General features: G+C 34.6%; 1 protein-coding gene across 3 annotated transcripts in view; it reads left to right on the top strand.

Moving 5' to 3' along the window:
• Window positions 1-23,444, top strand: part of Tmem33 (transmembrane protein 33) — a 35,394-nt gene extending 11,950 nt beyond the window's left edge. The window contains exons 7-9 of one of the 3 annotated variants that reach the window (XR_013344398.1): window positions 6,420-6,503; window positions 11,524-12,662; window positions 22,465-23,444. Coding sequence is in view for 2 of the 3 variants with exons in the window: in XM_026385855.2 (XP_026241640.1) it covers window positions 6,420-6,503; window positions 11,524-11,653 (214 nt within the window). In the remaining variant the exon portion in view is untranslated. Of the gene's footprint in view, window positions 1-6,419; window positions 6,504-11,523; window positions 16,849-22,464 lie in introns of those variants that run through there. The other 2 variants (XM_026385860.2, XM_026385855.2) reach the window with 2 other exon arrangements.
• The last annotated feature ends 783 nt before the right edge of the window (window positions 23,445-24,227 follow it).

Genomic DNA, 24,227 nt, shown 5'->3' with positions numbered 1-24,227 from the left:
ATTTATTTATGTTTTTTTTTAAAGAGAGAGTGAGAGAGGAGAGAGAGAGAGAGAGAGAATTTTTAATATTTATTTTTTAGTTCTCGGCGGACACAACATCTTTTTGTTGGTATGTGGTGCTGAGGATCGAACCCGGGCCGCACGCATGCCAGGCGAGCGCGCTACCGCTTGAGCCACATCCCCAGCCCCTAGATAATATACTTTAAATAAAGTTCTAGATTGATGCATGAAAGATTTTTATTTATTTATTTATTTTATTGTAGTTGTAGATGGACACAATACTTCATTTTATTTATTATCTTTATGTGGTTCTGAGAGTCAAACCCAGTGCCTCACATGTGCTGGGCAAGTGCTCTGCTACTGAGCTACTGTCTCAGCCCAGGATTTCTTATTGGATGTTATGGACCTGGATTCTAGTTGATTTGACCATTAATTTATATTCTGAATCTTGAATTTCCTCATTGAAAATGTAGTCTTGATTTAGGAATGTGGCTCAGCAACTCATGAGGCCTTAGATTCAATTCCCACTAGTGCAAATGAAAAAGAAAATTAGTAGTATTACCTAACGTGTGAGATTCTGGCACTGCATAAAAAAAAAAAAAGTTAATTGAAATAGATAATGTTGAAAATTCTTCCATCTGCAAGGAAGCTGAATATGGAATTTGATGCATCTTTAAAACTTTCATCCCAATTTTTAGTTAAGTTTTATCCTAAAAACTGAAGTTACATACAGAAAGGGTAATGTAATCTAAGTCAAAGGAAAAAAAGAGGGATAAAATAAGAATTTCAGTATTTTCCCCTTGATGTATAGGTCTAATTTTCATCTCTTTCTTGTGTGATCTTGATCATTTAAACACTTTAATTAGTAAAAGGAACTTTTTGCCTCTTTACTTTCTTACTCATTTTTCTTGGGTTATCTAATCCTGGTCTTGAGGAATACCAGGTTCTGCCATTTGTTTCCTGTAAGGAGCTAAAAGTAAAAATAGTAGGTGACTTTTTTTTTATTATATATATGGATATGGATGTAATTGATGTCTACACTTCGAAACCTCCAAATTCTGTTTAATAAGCAAAATTATTTTGTTCCTCTTCAATTAGCTTAAGGATCTGGGGTTGCAACTCAGTGGTAGTGTGTTTGTCTAGCATTTGTGAGGCCCTGGTTACAGTCCTCAGCACCACACACACACAAACACACACACACACACAAATGACTAAAATAATTTTAATGAAATGCAATGCAACTTAGAGAAATACCTCATTTTTCTTGGTAGATAATTAAATTGTGCTCCTTAAAGATTTCATTTAAACACTTACTATGTACACATACATCTTAGTTTTCACATTATTGTAAAGGAGATATGAATTTACCAGAAATATTTAAAGAGTAAATAGCTTTATTGATTTCTTTACTCTTAACTTACTCTTGTAGTGAAACTGTATTTTGGTGTCTGTTGTCCAACTTCCCTTTTCCCTTCCTATTCTCTAGTAATCACTATTTCACTATCTTCTTTGATATCAATTTTTTAAGCTTATACATATGAATGAGAACATACAATTTTTGCCTTTCTGTGCTGGGCTTATTACTTTATAATGTCCTCCAGTTCCTTCCATTTTTGCCATGAATGACAATATTTTTTTTTGTGTGTGTGGCTAAATAATTATTATGTGTATGTACTTGGATATGTATGCCACATTTTCTCTATTCATTCTTCTGCTGATGGATTCCTCAGTTGATTTTCATATCTTGGCTATTGTGAATAGTGATGCAACAAACACAGGAGTGTAGGTATCCCTTTGATATGTTGATTTCATTTACTTTAGCTATATATTCAAAAGTGGAATATAGCTGTATCATAGGGTAGTTCTGTTTTTTTTTTAATTTTATTTAGTGTTGTGAGGAAATTCCATACTTTTCTCCGTAATAGCTGTACTAATTTACATTCTCACCCGCTGAATTTAAGAGTTGCTTTTTATTTTTTTCATTGTAGCCATTCTGATGAGTAAGATGATATCTCATTCAGGTTTTTGATTTGCATTTCCCGGATGGCTAGTAATGTTGAGCACTTTTTCTTGCTCATTTGTATATTTTCTTTTGAAAAACACCTATTCAGATTATATGTCCATTTGTTTAAGTTTTTTGAACTCCTTATATGTATTATGTATATTAATCTCTTGTCAGTTGAATAGTTTGCAATTATTTTCTCCCAGGTTGCCTTTTCATTGTTGATGTTTTCTTTGCTGTGCAAAAACTTCTTAGTTTTATATATCCCATTTGTCCATTTTTGCTTTTATTGATTGCGTTTAGGGTCTTATGTAGAAAAGTAATTTGCTTATTCCAGTGTTTTGAAGTGTTCCTCTTATGATTTATTCTAGTACTTTGATAGTTTCAAGTCTTTCATTTAGGTCTTTGACCATTTCGAGTTGACTTTACTATATGGTGAGAGAGAGAGGAATATAATTGCATTTTGCCTGTAGATATCCAGTTTTTTTCAGCACCATCATAGAGGCTATCCTTTTTCCAGTGTCTGTTTTTGTTTTCCTGTGCATGTTTTTGACACTTTGTTGAAAATTAGTTGGCTATATTTATTTGTAGGATCTCTTCTGTTCTCTTGGTCTGTGTTGGTTTTTATGTAAGTATCACGTTGTCTTGGTTACTGTGTTCCTTTATATGTAAGAACAGGTAGTGTGATGTTTCCAGTTTTGTTCTTTTTGCTCATATTTTTTTTTCTAGTCTTGTTCCATATGAATTTTAGGGTTTTTTTTTTTTTCTTATTTTTGTGAAGTTGGTGTTTTGATAGTGATTGCATTGAATCTGTATATCATTTTGGGTATGGACATTTTAACAATATAAATATTCTTTAGCCATACCTGAGGATTGAACCCAGGGGTGTTCCACCACTGGCCTCTTTATTTTCTTTTTTGAGTCAGTCTTACTAAATTACCCAGGCTGGCCTCAAACTTGCAATCCTTCTGCCTTGGTCTCCTGAGTTGCTGGGATTACAGGCCTGCACTGCCACACCCAGCAACAATAGTCTTTTAGTTCATGAACAAGGAAGGTCTTTCTGGGTTTTGTTCTTTTTTCAGTGTTTTGTGTTTTTTTATTACTTTATTTTAAAGAATTAAAATTTGTTTATGAAGTTATATTCCATTTCTTTTGTTTGTTTTGCAGTGCCTGGGGATCGAATCCAAGGTATTGCATATACTAGACAAGGGCTGTACCACTGAGTTACATGCCCAGGCCTCCATTTCTAAAAGGAAAAGCTACTTATGCTTTTAAATATGTAACTTGAATGTACCCAAGCTAACATTTAAAGCAATCATAAATAGTGACTATTCTTTGTGTGCTACCTTTCATGGTAGACACACAGTCTAATATTAGAAAACTATATTTAAAAATGAACTTATAATTTGAGTTGTCTTACACATACATGTACATGCATGCAAAGATGGGTAAATGGATGATCATTATAATTTTATTCCTAATTGTGAACTGGAGCTATCCTAAATATTCATTACTAGGGAGCTTGTTACATAATGGTACAAGTAAGTATAAGAAGGAGTATTTGAACCTATAAAAAGAACAAGGTAATTTCTGTATTGTCATATGGGATGCTTTCCAAGGTATAATAAGTTAGTTAACAGTAGTATAGGCTGTTAGCATGTGTACGCTGTTACTATTAGCTATTTTGTATACTTGTGTACATAAATAGAAGTGTATTTGAGATTGTGCTAAAACTTTGAGAAAGGGCTAATTTGGATGAGGGGAAACTTGTTTTTCAGTGAGTATTTTCTATGTACATTTTCTGTATTCTTTGCATTACTTCTTCAATTTATGTATTTATTTTTTAAAAATATTTTTTGGTTATAGATGGACAGAATATCTTTATTTCATTTATTTTATGTGGTGCTGAGGATCAAACCTAGTGCCTCACCCATATGAGGCAAGCGTTCTGCCATTGAGCCACAACCCCAGCCCCTGTTTGTTTGTTTTAATATTTTTTAGTTGTTGATGGACCTTTATTTATTTGTATGTTGTGCTCAGACTCGAACCCATTGCCTCACACATGCTAGGCAAGCATACTGCCACTGAGCCACGACCCCAGCCCCCCTGTTTGTTTTTTTGATTTTTAATTTTTTAATTTTAGTTGTCAGTGAATAAAGATTCACTGACAACTAAAATTTATTTATATTCGGTGCTGTGAATTGAACCCGGTGCCTCACACATGCTAGGCAAGTGCTCTACCACTGATCTACAACCCTAGTCCTACTTTTTCAATTTAGAAAGTTAATTTGTCAAATTGTTGGAGAAAATGGATGTAACATTTAATTTAGTGATGTTTGTAAGTTTGGACTTTTGCTATAAAAGTAATATCATGCATTGGGTGCAGTGGCACATGCCTGTAATCCCAGCAGCTTGGGAGGCTGAGGCAGGAGGATCACGAGTTCAAAGCCAGCCTCAGCAACAGCAAGGTGCTAAGCAACTCAGTGAGACCCTGTCTGTAAATAAAATACAGAATAGGACTGGAGATGTATCTCAGTGGTCAAGTGCCCCTGAGTTTGATTCAACATCCCCTCCCCCTGAAAATAATATGCAACTTGAAAGACTAAAAAATTAGCATAAGAAACTACCTTTAGCATCTTAATGTATTTCCTCCAAATTAAGTTTCAAGATACAGGGCTGGGGATGTGGCTCAAGAGGTAGCGCACTCGCCTGGCATGTGTGCGGCCCAGGTTCGATCCTCAGCACCACATACAAACAAAGATATTGTGTCTGCCAAAAACTAAAAAATAAATATCAAAAATTCTCTCCCTCTCTCTCTCTCTCTCTCTTTCTCAAAAAAAAAAGTTTCAAGATACAGTTGTAATAGTATGTATAGATTTATGTTCTGCTGTTTTCAAAGTTGTTATATAGTTTTTATAACAAAGATTATAAGTAGTTGCATACTAAATCTATTACATAAACATAATGGTGTTATATAAATTTATGTCACCCTACTACTTTTCTGTCCACTGTAGGTTTGTGTTGTTTTTTCTTTCTTTTTGGTGATAGTAGGGATTGAACCCAGGGTCTCTTACATGCTTAGGGAAGTACTTTTAACTCTGAGCTACATCTCTGGCCCTTTTTAATTTTATTTTGAGACAGAGTCTTGTCTAGGATGACCTAACTTGTGATCCTCCTGTTTCAGGAGTAGCTGGAATAATAGGCATGTCCCACCACACCCAACTTATTTTTTCTTTATTTATTTTTGCAGTACTAGGCATTGAACCCAGGATCTTGCACATGCTAGGCAAGTACTGTATCAGTGAACAGCCCCATTGCTATGTTTTATTAGTTATTTCCATGAAAGTTTTAATCCAGATGGAGTTTTCTAGGAAGAATTCCAGACTTGGAGTTTCAAAAACGTATCTATAGATAGATAGATATACATATATTTATATATACATATATATATACATCTTTCTTGAGGTATTTAATTATGCTTTTTAACCAAGAATACTTGTATAGGCTGTATAAATTTGCTAGTGAGCCAGTATAATTTTTTTTAATATTTTGTTTTTAGTTGTAGATGGACACAGTACCTTTATTTATTTATTTATTTATGTGCTGAGGATTAAACCCAGTGCCTCACACTTATCAGGTAAGCGCTCTACCACTGAGCCACAACTCCAGCACTGCCATTATAGTTTTAGTTTTTGTTTGTTTATATAAAATAAAGTACTTTTTATTTGAATATGTGTTAAGTCTTAAAATTTAATTTCATCAATGGTAATTATGGAAGTGCTTTTATGTAACTTACTGATTTATTTAGTATGTTATAATTTCAGCTGAGCACAGTGTCCCACACTTGAAATCCCAGCTACTTAGGAGGCTAAAACAGTAGGATTTGAGGCCAGCCTCCGCAATTTAGTAAGACCATATCTCAAAATAAAGTAAAAAGGGCTGGGGGTATTGCTCAGTGGTAGAGTGGCCCTGGGTTCAATCCCCAGCATTGAAAAATAAATAAAAAATTCAAAAGTAATACTTGGCCAGGTGTGATGGTGTACGCCTTTAAGCCTAGCATTTTGGGGAAGCTGAGACAGGAGGATCGTAAGTTTGAAGTTAGCCTGAGCAACTTAGCAAGACCCTGTCTGAAAATGAAAAGCACTGGGGCTGTAGTTCGGTAATAGAGCACCTCTGGGTTCAATCCCTATTACCACCAAAACAAAATAGGTAATATTTATAGATTATGTTTATAAAAGTTTAAGCAATGACATTTTACTCTTTACCATCATCTATATTCTTTTATTTCCTTTTTAAAAATAACTTGGGTTTAGATATATTTCATTTAAATGAAGACATACATTCTCCATTTGAATTGACTATTGCCTTTTAAAAGTATATGTATAATAAACAAATACTCTGTATTTGTTTATTTCAGTGGCCAAGGAAGTTTGCTCCAGCCTTTTATTTACTATAGATTTCTGACTCTTCGATATTCCTCCAGAAGAAATCCATATTGTCGGTAAGCTGATGATAAGTTTAAGTATTTTCTGTTTTTTAGAGAATTGTCGAAATATAGTATTTTTAACTTGTAAAAGTAATTTGACTAACAGTTTAGAACTTGGAAGAGACATTTTTGCAGCTCTGTTTGTTTTTTTATTTAGAGACAGCATTTCACTGAGTTGCTTAGTGCCTAGCTTTTGCTGAGGCGGCTTTGAACTTATGATCCTCCTATCTCAGCATCCCAAGCTGCTGGGATTACAGGCATGCATCACCATGCTGCTGGTGGTAGCTAGGGTTATTGAGGTAGTTGTACAGATGCTATTTGACTTATGATAACATTATATCGTTATAAACTCATAGTAAGTTGAAAATATTGTGAAGTCAAGAATGCATTTAATACACCTGCCCTACCAAACATCACAGCTTAGGAGTCAGTAAGTACACTATGGCAGTTGTTCACTGTCATGATTAAATGGCTAACTGGGCTTACAGCTTTCCTCTGTTGCACACTCTCACAATTAAGAGTATTCAGCATATTTCTAGTTGTGGAAAATATGGTTTCTGTTGAATGTGTCACTATTCCACCATCATAAAATTGAAAAACTGGAATTTCTTAGTCTGGAAACGTCTGTATTTCTTTTTAGAAATTCAACTGGGGTTATCTTGACCACCTTTAAAACACTACTATGGTTAGGTAATTTAAAGATGTGTAAGACAAAAAATCCCATTCTCTAGGAGCTTTCCTAGTTGAAACAAAAACATGTCCTGAATAATAATAAGCAATAGTTGAGGATAAAATATTCACAAATCAATATACAGTAGTCCCCTTCATCCACAGTTTTACTTTTTCTTATTTCAGTTACATGTCATCCAAAAGTGGAGAATTCCATAAATAAATAATTCAAAAGTTTTAAATTGTGCATAGGTCTGAATAGAATAATGAAATCTTGTGCTGTCCTGCTCCTTCCCACCTGGGATGTGAACATCCCTTTGTCCAGCATATCCATGATATATAATGTCTAATTTATAAATAAAGGTTTATCATAGGTGTATGTGTATGGGGGAAAAAAAAAACAGCCCCAATGGAGGCTCCTGGAACATGTCTCCCTTGGGTAAGGCAGGGATCACATATAATGAATTGCCATATGGTTGCTTTTTTCTATCCGTATTATCTATAGTCCACAGAAGTGGGAGTGGTCATTGGGCCAGAAGATAGACAAGCCTAGGAAAATTTCCCAAATTAGAGATTTAAATTTGATCTGGAAGGATTAAAACATTAAAGCATTTTAGGTAGGCAGGTAGGTATTAGGAACATAGTTCAGAGGAAAAAAAGTGCAGGCCATGTTTGAAGGGGCATTGAGTAAAGGAGTTTGATTCCAGTGCAAATTCAGAATGATAAATTGCTGAAGCAGAATAAGACGGTATATTGGAGTCATGTCAAAAACTTCTTGAGTTTCAATATAAAAAATTTAAAATCTGTTAGATGTGTGGGAATGATGATTTTAACATGCTCAGAATATTCTGATATTCTTGTACAGAATGGGTTGGATGAGAATAATGGGGAAGCAGAGAAGTATTTTAGGAAATTAGTAGTTTTCAGGAATGGAAGTTTAGTATACACTGAATTATATATTCTGTTCTCAAAGTGAAGTAGAAATAAAATGAATAACTGCATTTAGAAGATTTTAAAATGTAATTCGGTAATGTTAACACACCTTTTATTTTCATGTTTAAAATAATGTAGTAGAATTCAGCAGGAAATTCAATCAGTGTGTTATGATTAACTCTATAATACCATCACAAGTACACTTAAAAGAGCTGAATTTGAATGCTGACCCATCATTTACCAGGTGTGTGACTGTAGGCAAGTTTTTTAAATTTAAATTTCTTCATTTGGTAGAGGGGGAAACCTCCTCCTGAGGGTGAAATGAATCATATTTTGAAAGTACTTAGACTATTCAGACATCTGCCTCTAGTCTCTGCTATTATGTAGGCTGGTGAGGTAATAGGATTCCATGATTCCAAGAATTCAGGCCAGCATGGGTAAACTATTGAGACTTTTTCTTTAAAAAGTAAGTGCTTAGACTCTCATTATTTTTGAGGTTCTAAATAAATAGCTCCCTTATTCTATGAGCTGATTTTCCTTTCTGGGGGCTTTTTATGCTTTTTTTAGACAATGTCTTTTTATGATATTTTCTGAAGTAGAGCTTGTTTGTTTTAGACATACAATCCTAATGAGTTCCTTAATAAAATAAGTCTTCATTTTTATTGATTCCATGAGTCTTTTCCTTTTCTTTCTGGTCCATGCATTCATTTCAGGTATTATCTTCTAGTTCCCTGACCTGACCTTCATTTTTCATTAGCAAATTATACCCTGTTTTTTTCATATACCCTTAAGTCACTTTAGTACATCTAGAAATTTAGAATGTTTTGTAAATAAAAATGAAAAGATCACAGTGGGTCAAGCTACCACAAATATGTGCTAATAAATGTCTTCAAAGATTGCTTATAAGTATACATTTTAATCATAACAGTGGAAAGGTAATGGAAAATATCAATAAAAATGGAATAAAGCTACATTTTCTGAACTACACTATTTTTTGTTAAAGGTTTTGAGGCTGTCTGTACTGACAGTTAATACCATTTTTTTTTCTTTTTTTTTTTTATTGTTGGTCGTTCAAAACATTACATAGTTCTTAATACATCATATTTCACAGTTTGATTCAAGTGGGTTATGAACTCCCAATTTTACCCCATATACAGATTGCTGTATCACATCAGTTCAGTTAATACCATTTTTACCTGTCATAATATTTATTATTTATACATTTTAAACTCAGCTCCTGAGTCACAATAAACTCTCATTTAGGTACTTAAAAACCACATGTCACTGGTGGCCACTGTATTGGACAGCCCAGATACCTGGTATTTTCATCATCACTGAAGATTCTGCTGAACACCATGACTCTTTTCTTTCTTTTTTATGACCACAGTATTTTTTAGGGTACTTTCTAGCTTTATTCATTTGACTGAATTATTCAGAAAACATTGATAATGTATGATTATAACAGGTGCATGTAGAATTAAATATCTGCCTTGTGGGATTTACAAGTTAATTAGACTCCTAAGTTAGTATGATGATAAGGTGCTGTGAAAGCATAGAGAATAGGAGATAAGTGAGAATTCACTGAGGAAGTGGGATTATAAACCAAGTCTTTTAAAGAATGAACCTGAGTCCTGGAACAAGGGTGCCTGAAAGTGCTTGCCATACCAACATTTGATGTCTGAGCTCAGAAGATACATAGGGAAGTGGTAAAGGTCTTTGCCCAGAACGATATATGGTAGAAAGGACTAGATCATGAAAGGGTGTGGATTTTATTTCGAGGTCGGGGAGCCTTTGAGGTTTGTACATGGAAGGATTGGGAACATCTGTTTGATCTGATTTTTACACATATATATTTACATATATGTATATGTATTTGTAGTTTAATTAGATGGACAGCATGCCTTTCTTTTACTTATTTTTTGTGGTGCTAATGATTGAACCAAGTGCCTCACATGTGCTAGGCAAGCACCCCGCCACTGAGCCATAGTCCCAGCCCCCGATTTAGAGTTATTTCAAAAGATGTATTATAAACTTACCAAGAAGAGAAGATGACCCGTGCAAACCCATTAGAATAGTACAGAGCCTGCACTAGTGGAAAAGCTAAAATGTCAGAAAGATACTCAGGATGTAGCATCTTAGAGTGTGGGAAGAAGAATGAGATAGAATGCCTCCATCTCCAGGTTTTGGGTCTGGTAGCTAAAGAGACTGTGAATAATGGTTCTGTAACAACGAAAATACTGGCCTTTGGTTGAATGTGCATCTTTTCAAATTGTATTCCTGTCTTTGTGTGAGAGCATATTAAATACTTTTAAAAAGTTCAAACCATAGATGTCACAAAACGGATACAGAAAAGTAAAACAAGAGTCGCATCTTCATGCAGGATGAGTCAACATATAAGGTCAAACTCACAAATAGTAAAATACTCTTGCTCTTTCAAATCACTTACAAATTTTACAATACAATATATGTGATTTTGTATATACCTGCCAAATAGTATACATGTAACATGTACCATGTGTAATAAAGGGTACTTTGTAGGCAGTGAGCACAGTGGGGCAAAGGCAAAGTCCACACTGTGTTTAAGGCATATCTATGCAACATAACTCAATTAGAAGTTGTGGCGAGAGATGAGCCGATAGTTAGATTGAGATAAGATCATATAGTGTATTTATGGGCTTTAGTCTGAATATAAAGAGCCAGTTCTATCAATAGAAAGAAGCTCTGGGAAGTAAATTCTATTGACCATCTTTGTTGCCTTATTTAAACTTCACTACAACTCTGTTAAATACATGCTTTTAATTTACAGAAGAGGAAAACTCTGAGAGAATATGTTCTTTAGTAGTGTGTGAATTACCCATAATTTTTTTTTTTTTGCTCTTTTTAAGAACAAGTTGAATTTGCCGAAGTTAAATGTGAATATTACCTGACTCTACCAAAGAAAAGAATGAAAGTCTTTCCTAATCTCAGTCCTCAGAGATAGTTTTTATTTTGGTGGCGCCTTGTGCGTGCAAGGGAAGCACTCTACCAACTGAGCTATATCCCCAGCCCAAAATAGCTATTTTTTAGAATGCGTTTGTTATTTGAACTTTTTTGCTGAAAAAAAGATATGAATGCAGATTTTGAGAATTTCATTGTGGATATATATGTTGTTTTTGTTTTTGTTTTTTTGTGGATGTGTTTGTTTTTTTGAGATGGGTCTCACTGTGTTACCACCACTGGTCTTGAATTCCTTGGTTCAAGCAGTCCTCCTTGAGTGCTGGGACAACAGTTACATGCCACCCTGGCGATGTATATATTTGTGTGTTCCCTATGATTCATTCTATGTTAATCATTCCTCAAATTCTTTGTTGACTGGGTAACATCTTCATCAGCATTTTGTAACACTATATTGCTTTTTTCTTGTGTTTTTGAAAAAAACTATTTTATCTTGCAGGAACTTGTTTAACGAACTGAGAATTGTTGTTGAACACATAATAATGAAGCCTGCTTGTCCACTGTTCGTGAGAAGACTTTGTCTCCAAAGCATTGCCTTTATAAGCAGACTGGCACCAACAGTTGCGTAGTTTAACTTCTAGTTAAGCTATGTATATAATATAAGCATTATTAGCAGCTGGTACTACTTCTAGGGTATCCTAAATTCCAGGTGTTAACACTGACCTCAATTCAACTTACATAATTTACATAGTAAATGCATCTCAATGGAAAAATAGTCATTTTCCCGGCATGTTAAATCAAGCCTTTTCAAAAGTTGATGAGAAAAATTTTACTGTGCTCTGTTGCTAATGGTTAAGGAAGTTTGTATCTAGTGATAAATGTATCAATTTTTTTAGATGCTGCTGTGCCTGTATCATGAAGTACATTTATTTTTTGAAAAAATAGTTCTGAAATTTGTTTCTACCTAATTTGTAACCTAATCTGGCATGAATTCATTATGGTAATAACATGTGAATTTAGTATATTTTAAGACAGTATTCTTTTGCCATTCAGTAATTTTGGTTGATGATTTTAACAGAAGCACTGTAATTCTATTTCAAATTGTTATTGATTTTGTGCTACTTTGCTAGGACAGATTTATTTTGGATGTATCATTATAAAAGGCAGTTTATGTCTTATGCTAGGAGCTTCTGAATTTTTATTTCCATAAGAATTCTGTGGCTTTGATTTTTTTTTTTTTTTTTAACTCAACTGTAAGCCTGTTAGTCAATTGGATAAATATTTGGGGTCACATAACCACTTTATATCAGAAAGTAGTAGTGACACAACTTTGCTTTCAAAGACCCATTGAGAAATATTTCTTAAATAGGAAATCCTTTTACAAATGTGGACAGATAGGTTTATTAGTATTATAGTTTGTAAAATTACCTAGTTCAGGTTCTTGACTTCAGTTTTCTTGGTTTCTTAGGCTTGAATTTTCCTAGAAAATTGCAGCAGTCAGATGCCTTTTGAAAGGAATGTAACTGAAGATTGAGCATATGGCTATACTCATGTCTGAAATAATAATGAAGAATATCCTGTAGATTACATATTTATCCATCAAATCTGATTTGAAAGGTTAAGTGGAAAGTTTTTTAGGTAAGGTAATATGTAATGGGCCTGGGAGAGGAATCGGGAATAGTATGCATTTCAGTCTTGTAATGCATAGATATATATGAAGAAATTGGCTGTGTTATGCAACTGTGATTTGAGTTGTATAATGTGTTAAGTCCTGTTCATTGAACTCCCATCAACTACTTTATAAAATTCATTCTGATCCTTATTATTGTTGCATGATTGGGAATGTTCAAAAACGTAGCACAATTTTAGTATAGAATAATATAAATGTTTTTGTATCCTGTTTTCTTCTGTCTGCATGTAATATGGATTTCTCAAATACATTCATTAGTGATTTATCAGTAATATCAGTTTTCCTTTTGTTCAACTTTCTAATCTATAGAAAGATGAAATTCTTAGGCTAGATTGCCAGAAAAATTCTACTTTGATAGCTTAACTGTAACCAGCTATTTTTGTAATTTTGTAATATTTATCCACTATGTTGGAGAAGCAACCTCATAATATACAGTTGATTTTGTGTGTGTGCAACTAGCCTCATCACTGTATGTGTAATCTGATGGTTTTGAAAACTAACTTTCTAGAGCAATAAAGTGACTATAATGTTAAGTAAACACACTGATTTCTAATGTGTTTTAAAATATTATCTTGTTATATCAAGAAATTTTGGCAGCTGAAAGCATAATTTATTTGAAAAAAATTTTCCTTGTTTTTTTTTTTAATTGTTAGAAGAATTTGAGAAGTAGTGCTGTGAGAGTTCATTTATACCTATTACTTAGCTTCCTCTTATGTCAGCATCTTATGTAACTAGTAGAATATTTATCCAGAGTTAGAAATTAATCCTGGACCATTGTTAACTAAAGTTTAAAACTTATTTGGATGGCACCAGTTTTTCCATTTGTTGTGTGCTTGCATTCTATTTTTACCTTGATTGCCTTTTACTTTTAAATGTCTATAAGTATTAATTTTGAATTTTTCTTCTTTATTTTAAAAATTAACAGTGGTCAAAAAGATGTCCCTAAAGGAAGTAATCCACAGTGGTTTTAAAAAATTTTTAAACTTAAAACTTCTGTAATTTCAGATACTTGTGCTTTAAATCAAGGCTTTTAAATCACATAGTAGGATTATAATATTTCTGATATGCTCATGTTTGAATGGAAAGAATAGATTTATTTCTTAAAGGAAGACTTAATATATAAATAATAGTCAAATTTATGAGAAACTTAATTTTACAGTTTGAGCATTACCAGATATTTGATTTGCTAGAAATTCTGCATAATGAATGTGTACAAGTATAGCTTATTTGGTATCTGAAATTATAGTGTTACGTGTAGACCTCTAAAATTAAGAAAATCTAAAAACAGTATATAGAATGAATGCAGTAGGAAAATTAAATCTTACTGCGTAACTGAACTAATTTTTTCTTACAGGTGTAAAAGAAGTTGATTTAACATCCAGAATATCTCATTGTTTAGGAAATTGTATAGTGCCATTATTTATTAGAACCTCTTGGACAGGTGGACACCTCATACAAAATACATTATTCTAGCAAGCATTCTATATTACATTTGTTTTGTATACTTGGTTTCTCATTAATTTAAAAAGTCTCAGGTATAGTTTATATTTAAATTTTCTTGGAATAAAATTCACCAAGATTAGTGCTTCTGGGAGGAAGCAAGGAAGAAGCTAACATTATCATCATCATCATCATCATCATTATTATTATTATTATTAAGTTTTCGTATTTAAGAATGTCCCTTACAGAGAACATCAGGCCAAGCTCATAATAAACCAGAAGTTATGAAAGATTAATACATTCTGTCATCTAAGTAGGAATTGAAAAACTATTAGTACTTTACGTTGTAAGAATCAGGATCAAAAATTCAGATTAGGGTTTGTAAATTTAAGGCATGGATATTATTTATTCTGGAAAGGAAAATGAATATGTAATGAGACAAATGGAACTGAAAGATTCCATTTTTAAAGCATTCAGGTGACAGTGAGTAAATTAATTTTAAGGGATTGTGATAAACATCCTCAACAGCTATTAATATAGCTGTTCTAAAGCCTCAGAGCTGTCACTTAGTTTTGATAGAATGAAAACCTCAAGGGAGAAAGTAGCCACAGACAGTTATGTTTATAACAGTAGGTGTCACTCTTTCCTAAAGTTGCCTCCCATTTTCACGTTATATTGGAAGGTTAAATGCCACTGGAACAGTGCTGAGTCAGCCATAAAACTAAGGATCTGAATTCCATGACCCTTTTTAATGTGTATTAATTCAATATTGAATAAATACTTAGTGAGCATTTACCATGAGTACTTTAAGTGCTGGTTCTTAATCCCAGAGCCTCATGTTCTATCATTGAGCCTATGTGAACATTTTAAATATCCCTAAATGTCAGAAGTACCCTGTCAAACATGTGCTTTTTAGGAAAATAGGCCACAATTGGAAGTCGCATACAAATCCTCGTCTCTTTTTTTTCTTTTCCATTCAAAGTGCCTAAATCAGTTAAATAATTGTTCTTCATTTTCAGATGCGTAGAAATATGCAACTTAAAAATTTTCATCGCCATTTTGTAGGTACACTTAGATACAGCTAATTAAACCTCTTAAAATTTAGACTTTTCATTGTAATAAAACATATTGAACTTCTGGGATGTTATATCAGGAGTGGTACCTATATTTGAAAATTAAGTGTGAGTTGTAGAGACACTACTAGTTTTTTGTAGCACTTCACTGAAATTCTAATCCTAGAGAATTCTAGTGAGACTATATGATAGTATAGTTCAACAGATAGCATACCAAAGGCATTCCTTTAAAAATCCAGGAGTTATTACTAGAGATTGTTTTAGTGAGCACTCCTCTTTTATATTCTAGTGGGAAGTTATTAGATCTGGTATTAAAGATAAAAAAAGGAGCTGCTTAGTTTGGGAGGCTTTTTGATAGAAATTAATCTACGAAATTTTTATAATAGGAGGAACATGTTCCCATGTGAGGTATTTCTTTTCCCTCTTGTGAAGTTCATATAAGAAATTGATCTGCACTGAGTTTGAGTTGATATGACAAGAGAAAGAAAAGTACAGTATTTTTTAATATAAAGCTGATTGTTTTTCTTTGAAAACAATAAGAAAAGTTACGGATTGATGTTTTTGCTGGAATTATCTCATATCTTAGGAAAAAGAAGGGCCCATGAATCATTTTACTTATTTTATAGCCATTTACAGCCACTTTTTGATATGTTCATCACTTTGGAACTAACCTTTTTTTTTCTTTTTTTTTGTTTATGATAGCTTAATTCTAAATTGTTACTATTTTTCTGTTGTAACTTTAAGATAGAACAATTCCTTTTGACATTAATTTTTACCTATATGTGTTTATAAGTTGGAGACCAAATGAGCAAAGTCTTGGACAGGTAACATTTATGATGTGTTTATATTGGAACAAATGTGAAAAGGTCACGAAAGTTAGAAACAGAGTCATAAAAAACTGCTTGATTTATAAATGCATTACTTTTGGTGCTCTATATAATGGGATATATTGAATTAAAATTTTGTATATATAGTATGTCAGCATTTCTTAGTAACTTCTTGAATCTATTTTTAATATCTAATATTGTACTGGTTGGGGAGTTAAGCTCTTCAGGCCAATACTATCCACACTGTAGAAATTTATAAAATAAATTGAAAAATTCATCATTCCTCTGTATTCAGGACCAAAACACATAATGCTAATGTAGGGCTCAGAGGGGAAATATAGGTCTCCTGCATATTTGAGAAAATGTGAAGTTCTTTCAAGAAAATCTAATAAACATAATAATCATAGCCTGCTGACACTAAGGAAAAAGGACCTCATTCACTCTTTCTTTTATGCATCGATTTACTGGTCCCTACTGATTTCCAAATTGGATCACTGTAGTAAATTATCCATGCTGGTACCTGTGAAAGTAAGCCCTGGGATCCATATTTGTTTTGTGTTCTGCTTAAATCAGCAAGAATGATAAATTTGATGGTGTGAAATTGGAAGTATCAAGGGCTTTCTTTGGTGATTGAGCAAAGTAATGTCTCCACTTGTAATATATTGTGACCCTTTTTCACTCTGTGTGCTTTGTATGTCCAATATTTATTTCAGTACAAATTAAATTGTTTCTTCACCTATATTGTTATATCTAAGATTTTATTGATGTAAAAATCAAATTGTATAATAAAAATCTCTCTGGATTTAAGCAGATTTTAAAATGTTATGTTGCAAAAATACATTTACAGTTAGAATTCAGCTTTCCTTTGAGCCTAATTGCCTTATTGTTACAGCACTTTTATCCTCAGTCCATTACAAATAATAGAAACGCTGTGATTTTGAGGTCTAACAAGAAACTGGAAAAATAAGGTGTGAAACAAAACTGGAGGGAAAAAATTTCATTCTCATCCCCATTCACTTTCCCTTCTCCTGGTTTAAAGCATTTCACATTTTACATTGCTTATCAGTAATATTCCCTTCTGTGTCTCTAAAAGAGAAGGATCCTTTTTAAGATCAGTATAAAAAATTAATAAACAATCAACATGCCTTTTAGATTTTAGGTTAATGACTAGAAGTGATTAAGAGTAATATCCTTATAGAAGGCTTATGTGACTTTATAACAATATTAGGATGGAAAGAGAAAATAATAATTAGGAGGACTTCTTCACCTATATTGCTAGCCTCAGAGGAGGACAAAGACCAATAGTTGTACCCTCTTGGGGAAGTGGTAGGGAAATTCTGTTTTTCCATTTTAATACCTTTTTATTTTGATACCAGAGATTGAACCTGTGGGTACTTTACACTGAGCTACATCCCTAGCCCTTTTTATTTTGAGACAGGGTCCTGCCAAGTTGCTTAGAGCCTTGTTAAATTGCTGAGTCTAGCTTTGAACTTGGGATACTCCTGCCTCAGTCTCCTGAGTTGCTGTGATTGTAGGCGTGCACCACTGTGCCAGGCCCATTTTGATTCTAAAGGAGATAGGATATCCAGTTATTTTTCTTTGAAAACGTGAATGTGGAACTTTGATTGGCAGTCTCACTAAAAATAGAATAATGAGCAGGTCAGTTCTGCAAAAGGAAGGAAGTGCCGCTAACCAAACAAGGGGGTAATTTGGGACTCTGCCACTCCATTAAGAATTTAGTATTAGAAGCATTATTCTTACTAAATTAAATTGCCTTTAAAACAAATATTTTCAAATTATTCGATTGTAGAATTTAGGGAAATTTATTACCAATTTTACTTTTTAAATGTATTTAATTTTTTAAAAAACTAATTTGTAGAATTTTAATTTTTCTTTAAATTCTTTGAAGCTCTATAATTGTTACTATTCTAGAAGTGATAGATACCAAGGTGTCTCAGGACAAATAAAACTGGCAGTGATCTAGAATAAAATAGGTCTGTCTTTTATCATTAACTGATGAAAGACACAATCATGTAATAGGGATTCTGTGATCTGAAATAATGGTTCTTGATATTTTGAAGTATCAGGTTCATATTTAGCAGTTAAGTATAGTAATAAACATTTTTTACTGTCATTCATCTCCTGAAATATTTAGAAATTACTGTTTTACTACTTTACCTAGAAGACTAAACTTTTTCAAGCTATTTTACTCATTTTGAATTAATGGTTTTTGTATGAACATTGTATGTTCATTTCCTGATGGTAGTCCTCAACCCAAAGTCATACTTAATGAGTCAGTGTCAGTTAAATTTTGTGACACTATGTTGTAAGTTACTACCTTTCTGAGAAAGAATGAAAACATTGAAGCCTGGGAATGTAGCTTAGTGGTAAAGTGTATATTTAGTGTGTAGGAGGCCCTGGTTTCAGTCCTCAACACCAAACAAAGAAAAAAAAAATTAGCCTGGCCTGGTGGTGCTTGCCTGTAATCTCAGAGGTTAGGGAGGCTCAGGCAGGCGGATCACCAAGTTTAAAGCTATCCTCAGCAATTTAGGTCCTAAGTAACTTAGCAAGACCCTGTCTAAAAGATAAAAAGGGCTGGGGATGGGTCCTAGTGGTTAAGCACCCCTAGGTTTAATCCCTGGTACAGAAACAAAGAAATGAAACTTTGGACCTGTCAAGACCAAAAAATACAAAAGCCTTATGTCAACATTTGGATTTTCTTTATCATCAAAGTTCCAGAGCTTATGCAGGAGACAAGTAAAAGTGCTATTACTTATCAAAATCAGATCCACCTCTATAATTTTAGAAGTTTTCTCCAGAAGTACATCTTCAAGATCAGCAAATGATTTAGAAGTCCTCTCCAAAATATACTCTTTTTAAACTATCCCAAATTAATACATAAGGAGGTAAAAAATAGTCTATGAAATACTCAAAGCTCAATTTATGTGTAATGTGTAGAAAATGTGGCCCAGGATTACAATTCTGTCTTCATTAGAGAATATGCCAGAAATTGAGAGTTCCCTGATTTTTATCCTAAATGAAGCTTCTAGGAAGCACAGATAAAACCTTATCATCTCAAAGCAGTAAAACCTGGCCTGTCTCTAGGGCTCTGAAGTCTGGCAGGCCTGGCTTCAGTTTTTTAGTTGTGTGGCCCGTTTCTCTTCTGTAAAACGACAAAATATCAGCACCCTGTGTAAAATGACCTAAGGTACATATTATCATAGTGCTTTGCATATAAAGACTCAGTATATTCTGGCAGTCATCATCATCATTAATAATTTAAAACAGTTCTGTGGATTGCTTCATTGACTAAATTGAGTAACATAATTTCCCATGTCCTTATATACCAAAGAGAAAACAACTATAATGATTCTCCAAATGACGTATAGTATAGTAATAATTGATACTTTTAATGATGACTGCCCATCATTTTACCCTATACAGGAGTTTTAAATTTTTGAATTGTCAGAGAAAGTTTAAAATTTTAGAGGTTACATACAAGATATTGTGATTTAATGGTAAGAGCGTTAAATAGGGATTAGCACTCAGACTTAAGTAGTAACTATGTAGGGTCTGTGACCTTGGGTAACATTTTTTAACCACTAGGAACATCTGCTTTCACTTGGAAAATAGGGAGATACAGGACCCAAATCATTAATTGCATGGATGATGGGATGGTGTTTTCTTCCTTGCCACTCCTATTTTCTAAAATGTTGAATCTCTGAAGACTACCTTAATAGAAGGATGGTTTTAAAATGTTACGTAAGGTATCAGTGTAATGAGAAATCTAACTGCATTAAATATTTAAGAAATTTTTTTTCAGTTGTTGATAGACCTTTATTTTATTCATTTATCTGTATGTGGTGCTGGGAATCAAACCTAGTGCATCACACATGTGAGGCAAGCACTCTACCACTGAGCCACAACCCCAGCCCTGCATTAGATATTTTACCAAGTAGTCAGATCCCATGAGGACTTTCCCCCTCTGCCTCATGGCACATTTGGCAAGTTTTGAAACCTCCCCACTGTCAACCAGATAGAGCACAAAAAGGTAGAAAGCATCCTTTGGAGGCAAGATCCAAGGGGAGTTGGACTGACATTTTAAGGATAGAGTATATTAAAAGGACCAAGAGACTGTATAGCAGCATTGTCCAGTGGGAATAAAATGCAAGGCACAAATGACAACCACCTATGAGATTTCAAATTTTCTAGTAGCCAGATAAAAACAGTAAAAAAAGGGACTCAAGATGTAAATCAGTAATAAAGCATGTGCCTAGCATGCATAAGGACCTGAGTTCAATTCCTTTTGACAAAACAAGAAGCCAAAACATAGTACAAAGAAACAGATGAAATTATTTTTGTGAGGTATTTAATTCAACATATCCAAAATATTATTTCAACAGTATATAAGTTATTAATGAATTTATTTTTTTTAGTACAGTGTTTGAAATCTGGCACGGATTTTATTTTTGTGGCACATCTCATATGAAAGAAACCATCAGTGATTCTCTGGTGAGCATGGTATAACTACCACTTGTTGTTCCACAGAGCCTAGAGCTAAGTTCCATTCATTGCTCTAAATAACACTTAGAACAAGTTGAATAGATTAAAAAGTGATTTAATCTCACTGGCTAGTGGACACTGTGTGGTTTGAATGATATGACCTGAAAATGAAATTTTTAAACATTTTTGGGATTTTGTGTGTGTATTTAATTGGCCAAATTAAGACTGTTTCGCTATAGATTAAACTACCTTTCTCTTCCATTTGTGGTGCCATAACAAAATCTAACAGCCTGGGTGACTTGAACAACAGAAATTAATTCTCCCTCAGTCTAGAACTTGGGAAGTACAAGATCAGGGTGGTGGTGTAAGGGTCCGGCGGAGCATCGGAGAAAGAGACCACACAAGAGACTGGCTCCATGCAATTGGCAAAAGGGGATTTATTAATTAAGCATGCTGAGGTTCCAGGCTCACTCAGGAAGATAGAGCAGCCCAGAACCCAGAGCAGAGGTCAAGCAGAGCTTAAGTACACTTTTTGGAGGGGGGGCTTTGCATACATCAGAACAAATCATCATGAGGCGTGGGAAAATTGAACAACAACTCTGAGACAGGATTAGTACATTCATTGGCGGGAACAGTCTAGGCAGGGGTGATTGGTCACTCTTAAGCGGGGTACACATTTAAACTGATTGATTTGTGGCCTGGATGTTTACGTGCCGAGCTACTTGGAGCCCTTAGCTATTAAACAACCAGGGGACCAGGAGAAATATTTACTGGGCAGTTCAGGTATTGTCCTAACAGCTACAGGGATTACAGGTTCCGGGGGTAGCAGAGGAATTTTAACATTACCTGGTCTTTTACTTTTTAGCCCAGGCCTTGTAATTTAGAAACCTTACAATGCCCGGTCTTTTACACTTTAACTCAGACTTTTGCAGCTTAGAATCAGCTTAGAAATTTTACCTTTACAGTGGTGAGAGACGTTTCATTTTGAGGCCTCTTAGTTTGCAGGCAGCTACCATCTCATTATACGCTCATGTGGCCTTTTTTTTTTTTTTTAATGACTATGCATGGAGAGAGAGATTGTTTTCTTCTAAGGCCACCAGTCCTGTTAAGATACCATTATAATCTGACTTAACCTTAATTACCTCCTAAAGACTCCATCTTGTATACAGTCATATTCGTTAGGGTTTCAACATATACTTTTGGGGTGTGTCCATAATTCAGTTTATAGTGTGAGCTTTAGTGTTCATATGTAGACATGTGTAGAAAATATAACTAGAAAAAAAAAGAAATTTAGGAGATAATGGAATGCCACTTCTGAGTGTATCTGTAATAAATGGTCCTTTGATCTGTGAGTTAAAGGATCCAGTGGTGTTCAAACCTTGGTCTTGTACTCACTACTACTAGTAGGTGAATTGAGGCAAGTTACCTACTTCTGTGGCTCTCAGTCTCCTTTTCTATAAAAAGCTATACTTAACCTCAGGGTTGTTGTGAGTTAAATAATGAATATTAAAGTGCTTTTTAAACTTGCTATTTAAAATGTTTGGTGTTGCCACATTACTGTGACTTGCACATAGTAGGCACTGAAAATATTTTTAAATGATTTCAACACAGTGATAATATATTTTATTACATGCATCAGATAATGTGAGCTTTTAAGAGGGTTTCTGTCATTACTGAGGGAGAACACGTATGCTAATCCAGTTGTCAGAAGCATTAAGTCATCAGAATGTCTCAAAATCAATCTGTTTACAAATTGTGTCAGTTATACCTTCAAAATATATTCAGTATCAGACCATTTTTGCCTGCTTCAGTTCTTACCATGGAATAAACTATCTTCATTTCTCACCTAGATTATTGCAACAGCTTCCTTAGTTTACCCTTTCTTCTGCTTTTGTCTCCTGCTGCAGTCTGGCTGGGCACAATTCAGGAGCCACTTGTCAAAAGAAACTAACTTTATTTTTAGAACTACAAACGCCAAGCAAAACAGCTCCTCAGGAAAAGAAACCCTCAGAGCCCAACTGCCACCACCAGCTTCCACAAGCCTCTCACCCACACAAACCTCACCACCTCCCACAATCCTCCTGCTCTTGAGGCCGATTGGCTGGGTCGCGTGGGCGGAGCCAAAGAAGTCCCCCAATGAGCAGCTCTGTGGTCTGAAAGGGCAGGGAAACAGCCCAATGAGCAGCTCCGTGGAGGAGCCAATCAGCTAGATGTTGCTGGGGCCGCTGTGAGCCAATCATCAGCTGGCAGTCTGAAGGGTAGGGCAGCTAGATGTTGCTGGGGCCGCTGTGAGCCAATCATCAGCTGGCAGTCTGAAGGGCAGGGAAACAGCCCAATGAGCAGCTCCGTGGAGGAGCCAATCAGCTAGATGTTGCTGGGGCCACTGTGAGCCAATCATCAGCCGGCAGCTGGAAGTTTGCTGGCAGCTGGAAGTTTGCTGGGGCCCCTTTGGCTGTGGCTCTCAACAGTCTCCCTTCTTCCTAGTTTTTATTTTTGTTGTAGCAACCACAATCATTCTGTGAAATCACACATCAGAATCTGTCTCCTGAAGGAAAACAACAACAACTTCAAGTGGCTTCTACTCTCAAGAGTCCTTGCAGTGCTTATGTGCCCCCAGGATTCAAATCCAGGGTCATACACATGCTAGGAAAGCACTTTAACACTGAATTCCATCCCCAGATCTCCAAGCTCCTCTTGATCATCTCCTATTTTCCCCCTCATTCGGTGCATTCTAGCCACACTGGTTTCTTGCTCTGCTCTGAATAAGCCAAGTAGACTCCTGCTTTGAGCACACAATTACTCCAGTCTAGAATGTTGTAGTTGATATCCATTTCACTCATTCCTTTACTTGCTTCAAATCTTTATTCAAATGTCACCTGGTGAGACTTTTCTGGACTGATCTATCTAAATATATTGTTCTTACCTCTACAGTAGTCTTTCTTCTTGTTTTATTTTTTTCTCTAGTACTTTTCATAGTCTTACAGCACTTACAGATAACAATTATCATACACGTTTTTTTTTAATCATGTCTTCCTCACCAGAGTTTAAGCTTCATTAGAATAAGAATCATTTTGTTTTCCTCATTGTAAAAACCACTTGCTAGAACACAGCAGGCACTAAATACAAGCTCAATGTTTGAAACCCTCCCTGTCAGTTAAATAAGAGGAATTCTTAGAAAGATATTGGTGATTAAAAGTTGGAAAGAGTGTAGAATCAGGATTGGAAACTGTATAATTGAGAATGATACAGATTCCATTGGGAACAGTCATTGCTATTGCTGGGGCACTCCCCTAGTCTTCTATCCTTACCATCCCTGAGACCTGGGTATAATTTATTTCATAACCCTTCACCAGAGTATACTCCACGAGATGCCTTGCTTTTTTTCATTACTTTCAAATTGAAACCTCTCAAAAGATGTTCTGATAATTAGTTGGAGCCTCTGTCACAATGCATGGGCCCTAGCTGCAAAGGAGCCCAGAAAGCAAGATCCAGCATTCTACCTTGAGGAGGAAGATAGGAAAATTCCCAGATATTGAAAGTTATGTTCAAAATATACCAGCAGGCATGAAATCAGATAAATGCCCTCCATAGCACCAAGTTCTGTCATTAAAAATAAAACTTGCAGCTCAAGGACTAAACATAATTCAGATTTTGTTTCCAACAGCAACAA

Source organism: Urocitellus parryii, chromosome 10, assembly GCF_045843805.1.
Source record: "Urocitellus parryii isolate mUroPar1 chromosome 10, mUroPar1.hap1, whole genome shotgun sequence".
NCBI classification, from domain to species: domain Eukaryota; kingdom Metazoa; phylum Chordata; class Mammalia; order Rodentia; family Sciuridae; genus Urocitellus; species Urocitellus parryii.
This window is presented reverse-complemented; position numbering and strand designations above follow the sequence as displayed.